The following is a 16,080-nucleotide window of genomic DNA, read 5'->3' as shown; positions in this document are numbered from 1 at the left end:
CTATTGCATCACTGTGTATATTGCCAATATGCCTCATTCAGGGAATTTATGCAGTTGCTTAGCTGGTCCTAACGATCTGAGTGAACTGAGTGCTGCTTGTTGATTGCTAGCACTTATTTATGGAATAAATATTACCGAGGGTAGAAACACTTTTGTGAACATCTATACGTAAGCTAGATGACTTTGCAGCTGTGGGTGACAATGCCAAAACGTACGTTAAAAATTACAGTGGTACCTCGGGTTACAAACACCTCAGGTTACAAACACTTTGGGTTACAGATTCCGTTAACCCGGAAGTAGTACCTCAGGTTAAGAACTTTACCTCAGGATGAGAACAGAAATTGCGTGGCAGCCGCGCTGTGGCAGTGGGAGGCCCCATTAGCTAAAGTGGTATCTCAGGCTAAGAACGGTTTCAGGTTAAGAACAGACCTCCAGAATGAATTAAGTTGGGTTACCCCAGGCACTCTGGGCAGCTTCCAACACATATAAAAATAAAAATCTTTTTACAAGGGTTTGAGATTTCCTTCCAGTCTCTCTTGGGTCCTTAAGCGAATACTTTGGGTCCAGATAGTACTGGCTACCCCTAAATATCCCTAAATACACATGCTGTTGCAAGTCATATCTGGTTTTAAAAAATAAACTTGTGTGCATTATTAGTTTCAGGGGGGGGGAATATATATGCACTTTTATTTTTAAAATGTAAAAAGAAAAAACCACCCGTAACCACATATTTTCTGAGTATGGTGTAAAAGAGAGGTGAGGGTCAAGATACTTGCAAGAAGCTGTTCAATTAAGTCTTACACAAGATGTGCAAACTGAGAGATTACCCCTCTTTACTCCTAAACATTTAGCCTCTGTACCACTTTTTATTAATATTTGCTGAAGCTATAGCATGGCTTTGGCATCCACGTTTCCTCTGTATGAGCGTTAAGGAAAGGTTAACTCACAGCTAGAAAGAATCAAGTGAGAAAGGTAATTTCACAGGCAGAAACCTCTGGATTTATTCCCTAGGGGTATAAATGAGAGGAAAGAAGGAAGGGAAAGAGGACCAGGGAAAGGAAGCCTTCAGTGCTGAGAATGGATGTGAAATGGGGGAAACTGGGGGGAAAGCCAGCCAGACTGTGGCTGGGAGGAGCCTATGACACAAAGTTAATAGCTCTTCAGAACCGTGTGTACAATTTTACTGCAGCTGTCCAAGGCAGGGTGTTTATGCCATTTTAAGAGCCATCTTCAGATTATAACTGCTCAAACAAATTTAAATGAAGACATAATACACCTATGCAAAGGTGGAAGAAGGGCAGATACTACTCTGGATAGGAAAAGCAAGAAGTTAGTAAATGCAAATTTGTTAAATGCATCAGTTCAAGCATTCTCTCTACTAAAAGTCACGATCTAGCAATTAATACCAAGAAGGGAACTATTCTGAAGGTGTAAATGCTGCTTGTTTGTGTTCAGTGTTTTTTTTAGCTGTTCGTGTTAATTAGTGGCTTTTTTTGTATACTGTGGATTCTGTTCCTATGAGGGTATATGATTAGAATAGTTACATCTACCCTTGACTTATGAAGGGATTGGTTTTTTTTTAAGGCTTGTGATAGAAAGTAGTAATTAACCCCGAGCCTAGTAAATTTCCAGCCTTTGAGATCAAAGGCAAATACACTAGCTCCATAATTAGCTTTGTATGCTACAAAATTAGATTCCAGATGAAAAAAAAGGAGCCTTTATTAAAACCCATGAGCTTTGTAAAAGGGAAAATGACTTCAGTAGAATAAGAGCCCCAGATTGCTTTGGTTAAGGAATAAACAAGATGCCTCTTTTATGATAATGCAAATATTGGCACTGTTTCCACATTTTGAGGCTTTGCTATAAGCAGAATATTTCTGTGTGCCAAATGGTGTGGGAATTAAAAAACCCACAAATTGCTTGTTTGTTGATGAAATGCATAGAGGTGAATTCTGAATATGAAAAGTAAATGGAGCAATATGAAATTTGAACGCAAATACCCAATCTTGGGCTTCGTATAGGTGCATCTCAACACATGTTTTTCTGCTGCAGAACAAGCTCTTTCTTCACACATTACTCCTGTATTAACACACATATAGTGTCCAGAAGCAATATTGTCTCACCTATGTCTCACCTTTCACCCCACCTTCAAGTGGTCACCGACATTCTTTTCCTCAAAAAATTGCAGGTTTTTCTGTTTCCCAGCAGTGAATATTCCACTAAAACAGCAACTATAGAGCTTTGTCTCCTCACATATATAACAAAAAAGCATTATTTATTAAGCAGAACACATCAAGTACCACAATTTTTATTTATCAAAATATGGTATAATTTGAGAAATATATTATCGCTTCCATACAACTAGGTGTTATGAACTTCAGAGGAAATTACAAACCTTTCGTGTTGGTTAATATTAATAATTTAACTGTAACTTTGTCTTCAGAGACAGCGGGAGATGTTGCAGAAGATATATCAGAAAGATTCTGCTAGTAAACTATTGGCTTTGTTCGCTCTTTAGACTTGTGTAAACTTTCAGAGACCTGGTGTGAATGGCTGGGTTCTGAATCTGTGTCCATGGCAATCTGTTCAAAGTATAAAGGGAAATTACAATGGTGTTAACCCATGAAAAGGGTTGGCTGTTTTCATGGAAAGCTGTCAAGACCTGCTTTGCATTCATATAGCCAAGTTAATCAGAGCAGTGAAGAGTAAAAGATTTCTATTTCAGAAGTGGCAGTGGTTGTTGTTTTTTAACCAGGTCTGTGGCTGCATTATAAAATGTCTATTGCATTGCTTAAATAAATTCTCCTCCATTTTGACTCCTGGATCTCCTCTCTTTACATTATGATCTGCACAATATTTCACCAGCACAAATAGTTATATAGGGGTTTTTCAACCCCCCACCCCCCTTTCTTTTTGCTGTCAGGCTGAATGAGATAATTGATTTGAGAAATGTTCTGAAAAGTTGGTGGAGAATAAGAGGGTCAGATAAACATCTATTTTTCCATTTGCATCCAATTGACATAAAGTAAAAACATAAGCATGTCTCATAAGACCAGTTTCATTCCTACTTGACTGATATTCTGGCTGTTCATCAATGTTTCTGGCATCATATTCCCAGCATGCTGCCTCAAGGAGAAGAAAGTGAACTTGGCCTTGCAAAGACTGAGGCTGGGTCCCCACACTCCTATTTCCTGCACTGGGTTTTTAATCTGTGTTCACAGGATGTTATCCAAAATACATATGCATCCTTTGCTTTGTTATAAAACGTTACCCTTTCTCAAACCATCTTCACAGTGATTGCAGTCCTTAAGGTAAAGAGACCCCTGACCATTAGGTCCAGTCATGACTGACTCCGGGGTTGTGGCGCTCATCTCGCTTTATTGGCCGAGGGAGGCGGCGTACAGCTTCCGGGTCATGTGGCCAGCATGACTAAGCCACATCTGGTGAACCAGAGCAGTGCACGGAAACGCCATTTACCTTCCCGCCAGAGTGGTACCTATTTATCTACTTGCACTTTGATGTGCTTTCGAACTGTTAGGTTGGCAGGAGCAGGGACCAAGCAACAGAGGCTCACCCCATCACGGGGATTCGAACCGCTGACCTTCCGATCGGCAAGTCCTAGGCTCTGTGGTTTAACCCACAGCGCCACCCGCGTCCCTGAAGCCATTCCTAATAAAGGTCTACTGATGTGAACAGCTTGGTGGTGGTGGGGAGCTGTGAAATGCACAAGGAAAAGCACAGCTGCATGCTAAAGCAGTCATATGAACACACCCTAATACTTTTGTAGGGCTTTGCCATGCAGATAACATAGCATGCTTCCAGATGGAGGTAAAACCCCAAAATATAATTGAACCTGCCAGCCGACTGTGGACTAAACTGCAGGTCTACATTCCATCCTGACAACTGGTTTGATGGGACAGAGGGTATCTGTGGGAGGGGGGGATATGGGGTGGAGTGGGTCAAAATTCTCTCCTAGATCTAGCTGATCCTCATAGTTGCTATTTACAAAACCGTAATGGTATGTCCCCACACTTTCTCAATAAAGGTTCCATTTTCTAGTTGCAGAAAGTTCTTGGGTCTTTCCAAGACTATTTCTATCTGGCTGTGGAACATGGATAGCTTAGTGCAACACTGCTATGACCTTTCTGTTTACAGTTAGCTAATCTGAAGCCTGTAAGAGAGTGTCTCTACACCGAAGAGCTTCCTGTTTAAATAGAGGGATAAATAGAGTACAAGATGACAATTGAAGAAAGGTCATGACTTCCATTATTTGGTTCAACAAACCAAAATGAGACTTTCTTGTTATGTCAGTACCATGAGATGTTGTAAATGTTTTTGCTGTTGTGTTAGTAAAAGGGTGACATAGTATTGAAAAGCAAAGTTTATGTCTATGTTGGTTGTTTCAAATACTGTACCTTTGTAGAGAAAAATATATCTGAGTTTTGATAGCACTGTGGCGTCCCTATAATCTTTTAGATTTTGGTTATATTTTGTATGGCTTTAGTAGGGCCCTGGATAGACCCAGGACCCTCAAGGTAGCATATTTATCTGGATAGATTGGGATTGCTTCATTTACCTCTGTTTTGATTCTGTAATATTAACTTGCTGTGGTCCATGCTCAAACTCAATGTGTATTTATAAGCCTAGCAGTTGCCTGTGGGTGAGCAGTGTCGAAACAGTAACAGTGTATAGTTGTTACTTTGTCTCTCCATATTTGGTGGGACTGAAGCCACCAGAGGCATGTGTTTAGGACTGGCTGGAAACTGAGGAGTTGTGGCTGGATACCAATAAGTGGGCTTCAGGAGAATCAAGATTGGAGACTGACTTGGACGAAGGTATCAGTGATCTGGGGGAGCCTGGGAGAAGCTGCAGGACAGAAGAGTGAAGAAACCATGCAGAAGGAGGGAGAAATAAGTAAGCCTGGTGTAGAGTCAGGGTCTTCCACACCTCCTCTTCCTGCCCACAACTCTCCTGCTCCACTGTCTTCCAGGACCAGGAGAGGATTGAAGTCAGAGGTACAGAAACAGATTCCACGCAGTTGGACTCTTCACCTGCTAGTGGGCAGCTCAGGTGGGGAAGATACATAAACTGAGGTTCAAGGTGGGGCCTCTGTCTTGTTGCAACTGCCTCATTGGGTGCACACTTGAGCTTTCATGAAGCAAAGTTCTGGAATATATGTGTGCATCATACCTGCTCCAAAATCGCCCTTTGTCAATTTAAAATTATATTTCTGTCCACCTTTACAACAAGCCCTCCCAAGTTAGCTTGCAGTAAAGAAACATAATAAACACAACATCAGATTAAAAACACACATGGGGGCAGCAATAAAAAGTTTGGTGGAATGAATTTAGGAAGCGGGGCAAAGTGGAGCTCTTGGTGGAGAGAAGTCTACAAGAGTAGAAAAACCATTGAAAAGTCCTTTTCCGCAGTATCTCCTAGCCTAGTTGACTTCAGTGGAGAGCCAGACAGCAGGATCTCTGACGTTAATATTAGGGCCCTGGTAAGGTTCATATGGATACAGTTGGTCTTGCAAAAACTCTGAACCTAGACCATTCAGGACTTTAAAAGTTAGCATAAGAACCTTACATTTAGCTTGAAAACAAATGGGTAATCAATGAACTTAGGCAATGAATTGATTACTAAAAACAACCAGTATAAGTGGTCTTTTTCTCAGTAGATTCTGTTTGATCCAGTTATGTGTGTGTTAGAAGGAAAATCCATAGAGGATTCTCCCAGTACTTCCTAACACATGTACATATTACAAATACCGGCCCCTGCTGGGTGTGTGTGGACTGCAACTAGCATATGCCACTAGTCACATTTTTGTTCATCAAAGTGAACATGATGGGAAATGTTGAGCCTTTGTTAGATAGATTTGTAAAAACTACTATAAACTTGTAACATTCAGAGTACTACTCCTTTCTTATAACAAAATAATTTTACATTCATATGTCTGATAAGATGAATACACAACATGCAGTTATTTTTTCTACAGTTAAATTTGTTTAATCAGTTTTATTTTAAAAGTGCATTTTTGAATTTGAGCTGCTTTCACAATGAATTTTGTCTGGCTAAGGGCTGGCATACAGAGTAGGTTTTTAACCACTGGTGAGACATTCTCCCTTTAGCCACTCCCATTTAGTAGCCTAAATGCACACCACTTAAGTTTGTTTTAAAATACAATAAGAATTAATTAACTAAAAGTTTGTTTTAAAACAAAACACACTGATAGAGTATGTTCCTATTACCACAAGTGCATCACCTTCGTTGCCATATTTCTGACGACTTAAAATATACCTATAATATCAAACGAAATTTCAGTTTATGTTCCCCATGTTGTTTTATTAATGGAATTACTTTGGACTAAAGTGCATAGCAGCAGCACTCTTCATAAACTATATTATATTATTAATTAATTAATTAAATTTCTATACAGTGGTACCTCGGGTTACATATGCTTCAGGTTACAGACTCCACTAACCCAGAAATAGTACCTCGGGTTAAGAACTTTGCTTCAGGATAAGAACAGAAATCGCACTCCGGCGGCACGGCAGCAGCAGGAGGCCCCATTAGCTAAAGTGGTGCTTCAGGTTAAGAACAGTTCCAGGTTAAGAACGAATTAAGTACTTAACCCAAGGTACCACTGTACCACCATTTATCTGAAGATCACAACATAAACATACAAAATGATAACACAAAATACATGATAAAACCAAACCAAACAATAACCAATAACCGTCCTCCCAAAAACACATTTTAAAAGAACATAGAATGTTAATAAGACAAAGGCCTGGTTGTAGAGAAACATTTTCACTTGGTACCTAAAGATATGTAATAAAGGTGCCAGGCGAGTCTCCCTGGGGAGAGCATTCCACAAACAGGGAGCCACTGCAGAAAAGATTTGTTTTCGTGTTGCCACTCTCTGGAACTAACATGAAGAAGAGCTTCAGAAGACGATCAAAGGGTCTGGGTTGCTTCATATGGGGAGTGCCAGTCCTTGAGGCACAGTGGTACCTCTGGTTAAGAACTTAATTCGTTCCGGAGGTCCATTCTTAACCTGAAACTGTTCTTAACCTGAGGTACCACTTTAGCTAATGGGGCCTCCTGCCGCCGCTGCGCGATTTCTGTTCTCATCCTGAGGTAAAGTTCTTAACCCGAGGTATGACTTCCAGGTTAGTGGAGTCTGTAACCTGAAGCGTTTGTAACCCAAGGTACCACTGTATTGTGGTCCTGAGCCGTTTAAGGCTTTATAGTTCAGAACCAGCACTTTGAATTGGCCTGGCAGCCCGTGTAGTTGGGTCAGTAGTGGTACTATATACTCAAACCTGTGCCACTCACCTCAACTTGGACAGCTGCTCCAGAAGGATACCATGGTTGATGGTATTGAAAGCTGCTGTGAAGTCGAGGAAAATTAACAGGGACACATGTCTCCTGTCTCTCCCCCGACAGAGGTCATCATCCAGGGCCACCAAAGCAGTTTCTGCGACAAAACAGGGCCTAAACTTTCTAGAAAATCAGCTTCCTCCAAGAGCAGCTAGATTAATGTGCTCCTTTCAGTTTCTCAGCTTTATCATGGAAAAACTTCCTAGTTTTAATTAAATTAATATTTAGCCTAAATTAAATATTTAGATTAATCTAGTTATTAATTAAATTAACAACCCAATTTATGGATCCTAAGGAAATTATAACTGACAGGCATTTAGCAATATGAGTTTGCCTCACTTGCCAAGCAAGAGTGTGCCATTGTAACTATGCCAACACAAACCACAGCTATTATGTCAATTATAGCTAAATATATTAATTGTTGAAACATGTTCATTACACACAAGGGAAAGCCTACAAGGAGTGTTTGGAAAGGTTTGTGCTAAACTAAGCAGTCTTTGCCTCTTCATAGCTCTTCTCTCTCTATGTCTGCATGTTGAGATGCTCTGCCAAGCAGAACCCTGTTATGTTTTCTCCTAATGATAACTACCCAACAGAAGGTGACCTGGGCACCCTTAAGCTTCCACTGTTTTTTATTTATTTCACTGTCGCTATAGGTGAGATATTGAATAAAAAATTTCCTTTATAAGTTTTGTAAATTTTCTAGCCAAACAGCTTTGCTGTTCTTCAAGCTGTCTGCTTCACACATTCGGACTTCCTGTTTCCTCTACACTTTTACCTGTTTATCCTTATTTGTTTGCACAATGTTTGCAGGGAGGTTATACAGCTTCAGCAGTTTGTGGAGAATTAATTTATTTGTGGAGACATTATATGACATTGGGGGACGGGTTGAGGGGAAGCAGGTTTGTTGTTTACGAGTACCAAATCAACTTCGACCTCCTTTGTAATGTTTTGTTTTTAAATCTTTAAGATGATATTTTTGTTTCCTATTACTTATTTACGTTGCTCTGAATGTATATTTTATATTTGACTTTCTTCAGTAATGTTTTGTTCTGTGTTTCTTTTACTTGATGTTTTAATGTGTTGTAAACCACTTTGAGATTTTCTCTCTCTTAAAAACAAAGTGGTATGAAAATTAATAATAATAATAATAATAATAATAATAATAATAATAATAATAATTGTAAAACCTGAAATTGCTGGCTTATGATCAGCAATTAAAAAACCTAAAAAAACCAAACACCCCTTTATGATGACCAATTAAACAGTCACAAAACAATGAGAAAGCTTTTGAGTATACCAGAACTATTCATCAGCCTAGATGATAAGCAAAGAGGAAGGAGTGAACCAATACTGCTTGCCCCTGCATAGACCTGTAAGATCAGTTTGGGCATCTTGGGAAATTCTTTTTATGGCACTGCCCCATGCAGAATCTCATAGTGCAGAAATCCAGAAACTGGCATTTTCTGCTGTTGCCCCTGTATTGTGGAATGCCCTTTGCTGGACCAATCAGTTGCATCAGGTTTCTTGTGAAAGCTTCTCTTTTAGCCCAGGCTTTCCCTGACCCATGACATTGGCTCTTATTTTGGGTGTTTGAATCTTCCAAATTTCTGTTTTATTCACTTTCATATGTTTTCATGCTCTTTTATATTGCTGTCTTACTGGTTCTAGGTTGCATATTTTAAAAATATACAGCATTGTGTATTTTTAAAATATATTGTTTTTTAGACTGCACACTGCTTAGGGATTTTTGAATTATTAAATGCTGCATTAAAAGCTTTTAAATAAAATAAACAGATACTGTAGGTCAAAAATTCATTTTTGTTGTATAGCCTTAGAAGAAGCTTGGCTATGTGTGGCTTGCCATGAAGACTGCCTGCGCTTCAGAATTTACCACTGCACAACTTATGTTAATTACGTTTCAATATTGTGTGAATATAGAACAAAGGTAGCACATTGACACCGATACTGTTTCTTTTCTATTTTGTCTCTGTACTACTTGATGCTGACATGCTTTATTATTGCTTGTTTATTTTAGAATTTGTTTCTGGATACATAAGACAGCAACGCAAAATTATTGAAGAGGTTGACTGGTCCTATTCAGGTAAGTGTACTATTTGATATTTTATGACGGTCTGTTATTATAAATAAGCAAACTGTCTTTACAATGCAAACTAAATCAACTGGGTAAAAATGTCCTCCCACATAGATTAAATCTTAGCTACTAAAAGCATGAAGAGATCAGGGAGTGTTCTGTATTTGGTCTTGTACTTAGATTTCCCCTTCCTAAAAACAAAACCTGAAGTTCAGTCCCTGAATGTGAAACTAGAGAGGAACATTCTCATCTCTTCTGTTGGATTCCTTATTGAAAATGAATGAATAACTTTCTAAAGTTGAGTCAGCAGGAGGAACAGGGGAAGTGTGAAACAAGTATGTTTTTTATTGTGAGTACCTGCATGATAGAGACACGGGTGGCGCTGTGGTCTAAACCACTGAGCCTCTGGACTTGCCGATCAGAAGGTCAGCGGTTCAAATCCCTGCGATAGGGTGAGCTCGCATTGCTCAGTCCTAGCTCCTGCCAACCTAGCAGTTCAAAAGCACGTCAAAGTGCGAGTAGATCAATAGGTACCGCTCCAGAGGGAAGGTAAACGGTGTTTCCGTGCGCTGCTCTGGTTCGCCAGAAGCAGCTTAGTCATGCTGGCCACATGACCCAGAAAAACTGTCTGCGGACAAATGTCGGCTCCCTTGGCCAGTAAAATGAGATGAGCACCGCAAGCGCAGAGTCGTCCACGACTGGACTTAATTGTCAGGGGTCCTTTACCTCTTTACCTGCATGGTTGTGCATTTACTTCTATAGTTGGCTTAGTGTGATGGGTGGACTGGACCTTTAAGTGCTTCAGTAGTGGTCCAAGTCACCATCCTATAAATCAGAAAGCAGTTAGGCTGATGCTCTATTTCAACTTTTTCTGGAGACATTCACAAAAAAGGTGCAAAAGAAGTGACTAAATTAGATTAAACTCACAGTTTGGAGGCCCAATATATTGTTGGGGTGCAGTTATGCTCAAACTGTCTGTGACCTATGCTTTCCTTCCTAATCTTTGTTCTGCATACAAACATGGGAGATAAAAACCCTGCTAAAGAATTATTATACGTAGACTTTGCGCAGGATTTCAGCATTCATTCAAGAGAGGACAAAATTTCCCCTCGGGTCGCGAAGCATTGGCAGATCTACTTTACAGCTGTTTTTATAGCTTAAGGGCTTCTACTGCACACCTGCAGATCTTTTCCTTTCCTTGGTGTTCAGACCTGCAAGTGGATAATATGCAAGTGGATTAACTCATTGTCTACAGTTCCTAAATGATTAAAATCTCAAGACACCTCAGCTGAGGTGTTCAGATACAAAGCCATCTCTTGGGCATAGCCATTTCCTCTTAGGAGACAAAGGTTTCTATGCCTAGCCCAATTAAACTATTCTTTTGGACTGAGTATGCCTTTGGAGTTTGATTTGTGCAAGAAGTCCTTTTGTTCTTATATTTATATCATGTAAATGTGGATATAGTATCTTACAATGTGATTGAAGAGACTTTGAAATTGTGTAAAACATAGGATCTTTACATAATCAAGAAATAAGGCTGAGAGATTATTATATTGCCTATGCAATCTCTAAGACCTGATACTTCCTTTCTACATCTCTTATTTTCTGCTTGTATTTCTTTTGCCAATTTTTTTTGTTCCTTCTTGCTATCTCCTCAAAAAACCCGACATTTTCTAAATAGCTTCCTGACTCTGGTAATTGTCCATTTACATGAGAATTGAAGTTGATAGCACTAGCAGCACTATTTCCAGTTGGTTCAAAAACACTTATACTTTGCACCAGACATGGTCATCACTTCATGGATGAGTGGCATTTTAAGCCATGTCTCCACATATTACTCCAGTGAAATACACAACACTGGCTTAATAATATATTACCTTTGCTGGAAATGCAAATCACTGACAGCTAATATATCATAGCTGTCAACTTTTCCCTTTTCTTGCAAGGAATCCTATTCGGAATAAGGTAATTTCCCTTTAAAAAAGGGAAATGTTGACAGCTATGTTCAGTATGCGAGTGACCTCATCAAACTACACCTGTTTTGTGTTACCTTATGAATCCTTCCACCTGAAAAGTGCAGGTTATGGATGCCTGCCATATATAATCAGGAAAGCTATTTCACAGAACAGGGGCATCATAATCCTTTGGTGTGGTGTTTTGCTACTTGAAGCAGGGTTCTATGTATCTTGAAGGTGTAGTCCGTAAGCATGCTAAAAGCCTACCAACAAGGGCTGCCCCCCATATGAACTGACCCAGCCGCTGAAGTCATAATCTGAGGCTCTTCTTCATGTTCCTTCTCCATGAGAGTTCCAGAGGGTGGCAACATGAAAATGAGCCTTTTCTGCAGTGGCTCCCTGTTTGGGTAATGTTCTCCCCAGGGAGGCTGGCCAGCGCCTTCATTACATATCTTTAGGCACCATGCAAAAACATTCCTCTTCTCCCAGGCCAGGGGTCTGCAACCCGCGGCTCCGGAGCCGCATGTGGCTCTTTTACACCTTTGCTGCAGCTCCGGGGCGGATACTAGCGAGGGGAGGAGGCGCATTGTGCGCCCCGACACTCCCCACTGTGGCGGGTACTGTACTGGCTGTGACGTCGCATGGGGGCGGTGCATGCGTTAGTCACGCACTGTCCCGACGTCACCTTCCCACCCGCCCGCTACATTGTAAGGGGCATGTACACTGGTCACTGCATTGAAGGGGAGTGAATAACACACACACAAAACAGGTAACTTGTTAATTTAACGTTTATTTCTATGAGGAGGAGTAATTCTGAGGGGTCAAACAAAGAAATAATATAAAAAAGTGACAAAAAAGTTATTTTTATAATGATGAGTTTTCCGGCTCCCAGGTTTTTTTTCTTCGGAAACGGGTCCAAGTGGCTCTTTTTGTCTTAAAGGTTGCAGACCCCTGTCCCAGGCCATGGGCTAATTGAACAAACTGTGGCCTTTTAAAACTGGAGGAGGGTATATTTGTTTGTTTGTTACTATGTTATGTATGTTTGTGTTTTTATATTGTAAACCACTCTGCAACCCATGGACGGAGGGCGGTATAGAAATCTAATAAATTATTATCCTATTATAGAAAAGTTGTGGCGGAACTGAAGTTAACCTCAGTCTCAGCCAAAAACCAAGGGACATAAGAGAAACTAAAGCTTCTGTGACTGTTATAAAAAGTTGTGTTTTCCCATGATTACTGAGGCAGTGTAGCTTTCACCAGAAGCTTCCTGCTTTCTTATGCAAATAGCATTTAATTTGTCTTTCTTGCTTAGATACAACGGGAGGTCATGCTTAGGTTTTTGCTATTGAAACAAAAACATTGACTTTCTTGCCTTGTTTTAATTCAACTGAATACACAGCTGATGTTCATAGAATTGGTACTTTACAACTTGTAGATGCAATTATAACCAGTGGTCTGAAATTCTACCAAGTGTCAACAACTGAACTTTTTAGGGAAGTGCAGGAAATACCACAAAAGGAAGCCAACCCTTTTAATTCCATATTACTATATGGCTGCTAGCCAAACCACATGTTTATTGGACTGTGGTGAACTTCATACAACCTCTTACAACTGTGAATGGTGTTCTCAACCATGAATGTGTTAGAAGAAAAGCTAACCTTCCAACTCCAAAAGCTGAAAGTCAGTCACCAAGTTCCACTTGGTGAAACTGGAGAGTTTCATTTCTTGCAAATGGAAGTCAAGAGCTTAGGGACATATCAAATCAGGACCGGCCCACCCATGAGGGGACTTGTCCAGGAGCATGTTCTGGAACACGTGCATCCGGGTTTTGGGTTTCCAAAAGTTGGACGGTATGCCACCTCTCACATGCACACCATGAACCTGATCTAGGTCATCCATCCCCATGGCTGTTACATAAAAACAACAATGATCACACAAGGCTAATGATATGATTGATGACACATCTAGTTTGCCCCGCATAACTCTTTAAAACTGCTCTCAGTAAGCGACTTGACTTACAAATAGGCCAGTTATAGACATTTATGCATTGATGCTTTTGAATTATGGTGCTGGAGGATACTCTTGAGAGTCCCATGGACTACAAGAAGATCAAACCTATCCATTCAGCCCTGAGTGCTCACTGGAAGGACAGATCGTGAAGCTGAGGCTCCAATACTTTGGCCACCTCATGAGAAGAGAAGACTCCCTGGAAAAGACCCTGATGTTGGGAAAGATGGAGGGCACAAGGAGAAGGGGACGACAGAGGACAAGATGGTTGGACAGTGTTCTCAAAGCTACCAGCATGAGTTTGACTAAACTGTGGGAGGCAGTGGAAGACAGAAGTGCCTGGTGTGCTCTGGTCCGTGGGGTCACGAAGAGTCAGACACAACTAAACGACTAGACAACAACAACAGACATTTATGCAAAACTATAGTTTTATTACAGTCATCATGCAGAACAAAAGAGCAATTCTATGCACTCTACTTGAGAGTAAGCTCCATTGGGCCTTGCTTCTGCTTAAAAAACCACAGCTCCATGCATAGGGTTGTGCTGTACCTCACAGATTTCATTTCAGATCAGTGAAGCATTTAATTCCCCCGTCTGCCAAACATCCCTGAAATAGTAGTTAAAATATGTTTTCAGATGTCCACAGTTGTTAAATCATGAAGCAAATTAGGAAGTAGATGTCACTGTCCATTAATCTAATGAAAACTATGTAAGAATTCTAAGTAATGTAAGTGGAGTCTATACTTGCAAAGCAATGATCATCTTTAAAATACCCCTAGCTAGCAGAACAATGGTGGTAGGGGAACCCTGATAACTTTTCATCGTCTTTCAATTTAATTCTGTACAGCAATCCACAGTACTAATTACATTTTTGAATGCAACTTTAATCTTTCCTTCTGTCTCACAAAGTGTACCAGAAGCATTTATTAGATTATCTTAGACAATAATTTGTTTTCAGTGTTTCTCTTTGTTATAAAACATTTTTGTTCTCAGTAGAGAGTTCAGCAGCTTGCTCTCATATTCCAGAAAGCACAAACCATTTTGCTAGTGATATTCTGTACTTTACCTTCTCTAGGTATATATATTTTTAAAAAATGTGAGAATACATTTTCTCACTTTTCCAATGCAAAAGTGTTAATTGCAAAATATTAGGAAATAGAAGTGTTAGGTGCTTTGGCTTCAATGCTATTTATCTGACATATTGGACAAGAGACTTTTGTAGTTAAGTGATGCATACATTTTTTATTTAATCCTCACAAAGCACTTAATTTTGAGGAATGATGAATTTGTAAGGCAGCTGCAAAATCTTTTTATGCAACGTTATCACGTCTCAAGGCATAGTATAATCCAACTGAGAAGATGATTCACACATAGTAGGTTTTGAAACCATGATAGCACTTGCAGGAAAAATGATCATGTAATAGTGCTACAAAAGTATGATAGGACAGTTTTGGTAAAATGAATCTTATGTTTCTGCTCTTGACAATTTAGTCATAATTCTGAAGGAGCTATTTTAACAAAAATATGTAAGAGGAGATATAATAGAAACCAAAATAGTTTGAAGCAGAAAGAAAATGTACACTTAGTGTTGGTACAAGAGATGAGGAGGCAAGGAAAGTAAGTATTAAAAGGAGAATATCTGGGTGGCAAGAGCCAAGGTTGGGGCAAGTACTCTTTGGTGAGAGAACCTCAGCAGAGAATTAAAAAAAAAAAAATATGCAGCAAAGTAAAGCATGGAAATATAGGCTGTTAGACCTTTAAAATATCCACTTGTGTGTTCCAAAACTTCCCTCTTTCTCTAGAATAGGGAAAGACTACACATTTTCTGGATAGAAAAATATCTACCTGCATTTATAAGGTGTTCTTATATGTAAGATGATAATAATATTATATTATTATTATTATTATTATTATTATTATTATTATTATTATTATACCCCGCCCACCTGGCTGAGTTTCCCCAGCCACTCTGGGCAGCTCCCAATCGAGTGTTAAAAACAATACAGCATTAAATATTTAAAACTTCCCTAAACAGGGCTGCCTTCAGATGTCTTCTAAAAATAAGATAGTAGTTTATTTCCTTGACATCTGATGGGAGGGTGTTTCACAGGGTGGGAGACACTACCGAGAAGGCCCTCTGTCTAGTTCCTTGTAACATCACTTCTCGCAATGAGGGAACTGCCAGAAGGCCTTCAGTGCTGGATCTCAGTGTCTGGGCTGAAAATGGGGGTGGAGACGCTCCATTTTCCTGTACTAGCAGCTGTGGAGTATTAGAATTTCTACTTAATTTAAAGACATTTTGTGCATGCATGTATGGAATATTGATGAAAGTTATGCTGCTAGTAGTGACACCACATTCTGGAACCATGTATTTGTCTTAAAATGTGAAATTTCATTATGTAGCAAAAGGAAGCAGAGAAATTACATTAATTTCATGCTCTGTAGATACTAAGATAATGCTGATTACTTGCGCTGTCTGAGAAAGATGTTCAATAAGAATAACATCTCTGTCTGCTTTATCTCTTATTCTGTGGAACCATCATAACAAATGCTATGATGGAGAAAATGGAAATTTGTAGGTTAATGTGGAAATTGCACAACATGAAAAAACACATTCCAGTGCTATCTGCTTTTACAATT

At 39.6% G+C, this 16,080-nt stretch overlaps 1 protein-coding gene across 8 annotated transcripts in view; it reads left to right on the top strand.

Annotated features, from left to right (window-relative positions):
* Positions 1 to 16,080, top strand: part of PTPRZ1 (protein tyrosine phosphatase receptor type Z1) — a 111,070-nt gene that overhangs the window by 19,139 nt on the left and 75,851 nt on the right. For all 8 annotated transcript variants that reach the window (XM_053405606.1, XM_053405605.1, XM_053405604.1 and 5 more), the window contains exon 2: positions 9,422 to 9,487. In XM_053405606.1, the coding sequence (XP_053261581.1) occupies positions 9,422 to 9,487 (66 nt within the window). The remainder of the gene's footprint in view (positions 1 to 9,421; positions 9,488 to 16,080) is intronic.

The sequence above is a fragment of the Podarcis raffonei genome, chromosome 10 (genome assembly GCF_027172205.1).
Source record: "Podarcis raffonei isolate rPodRaf1 chromosome 10, rPodRaf1.pri, whole genome shotgun sequence".
In the NCBI taxonomy this organism is placed as follows: Eukaryota; Metazoa; Chordata; class Lepidosauria; order Squamata; family Lacertidae; genus Podarcis; species Podarcis raffonei.
This window is presented reverse-complemented; position numbering and strand designations above follow the sequence as displayed.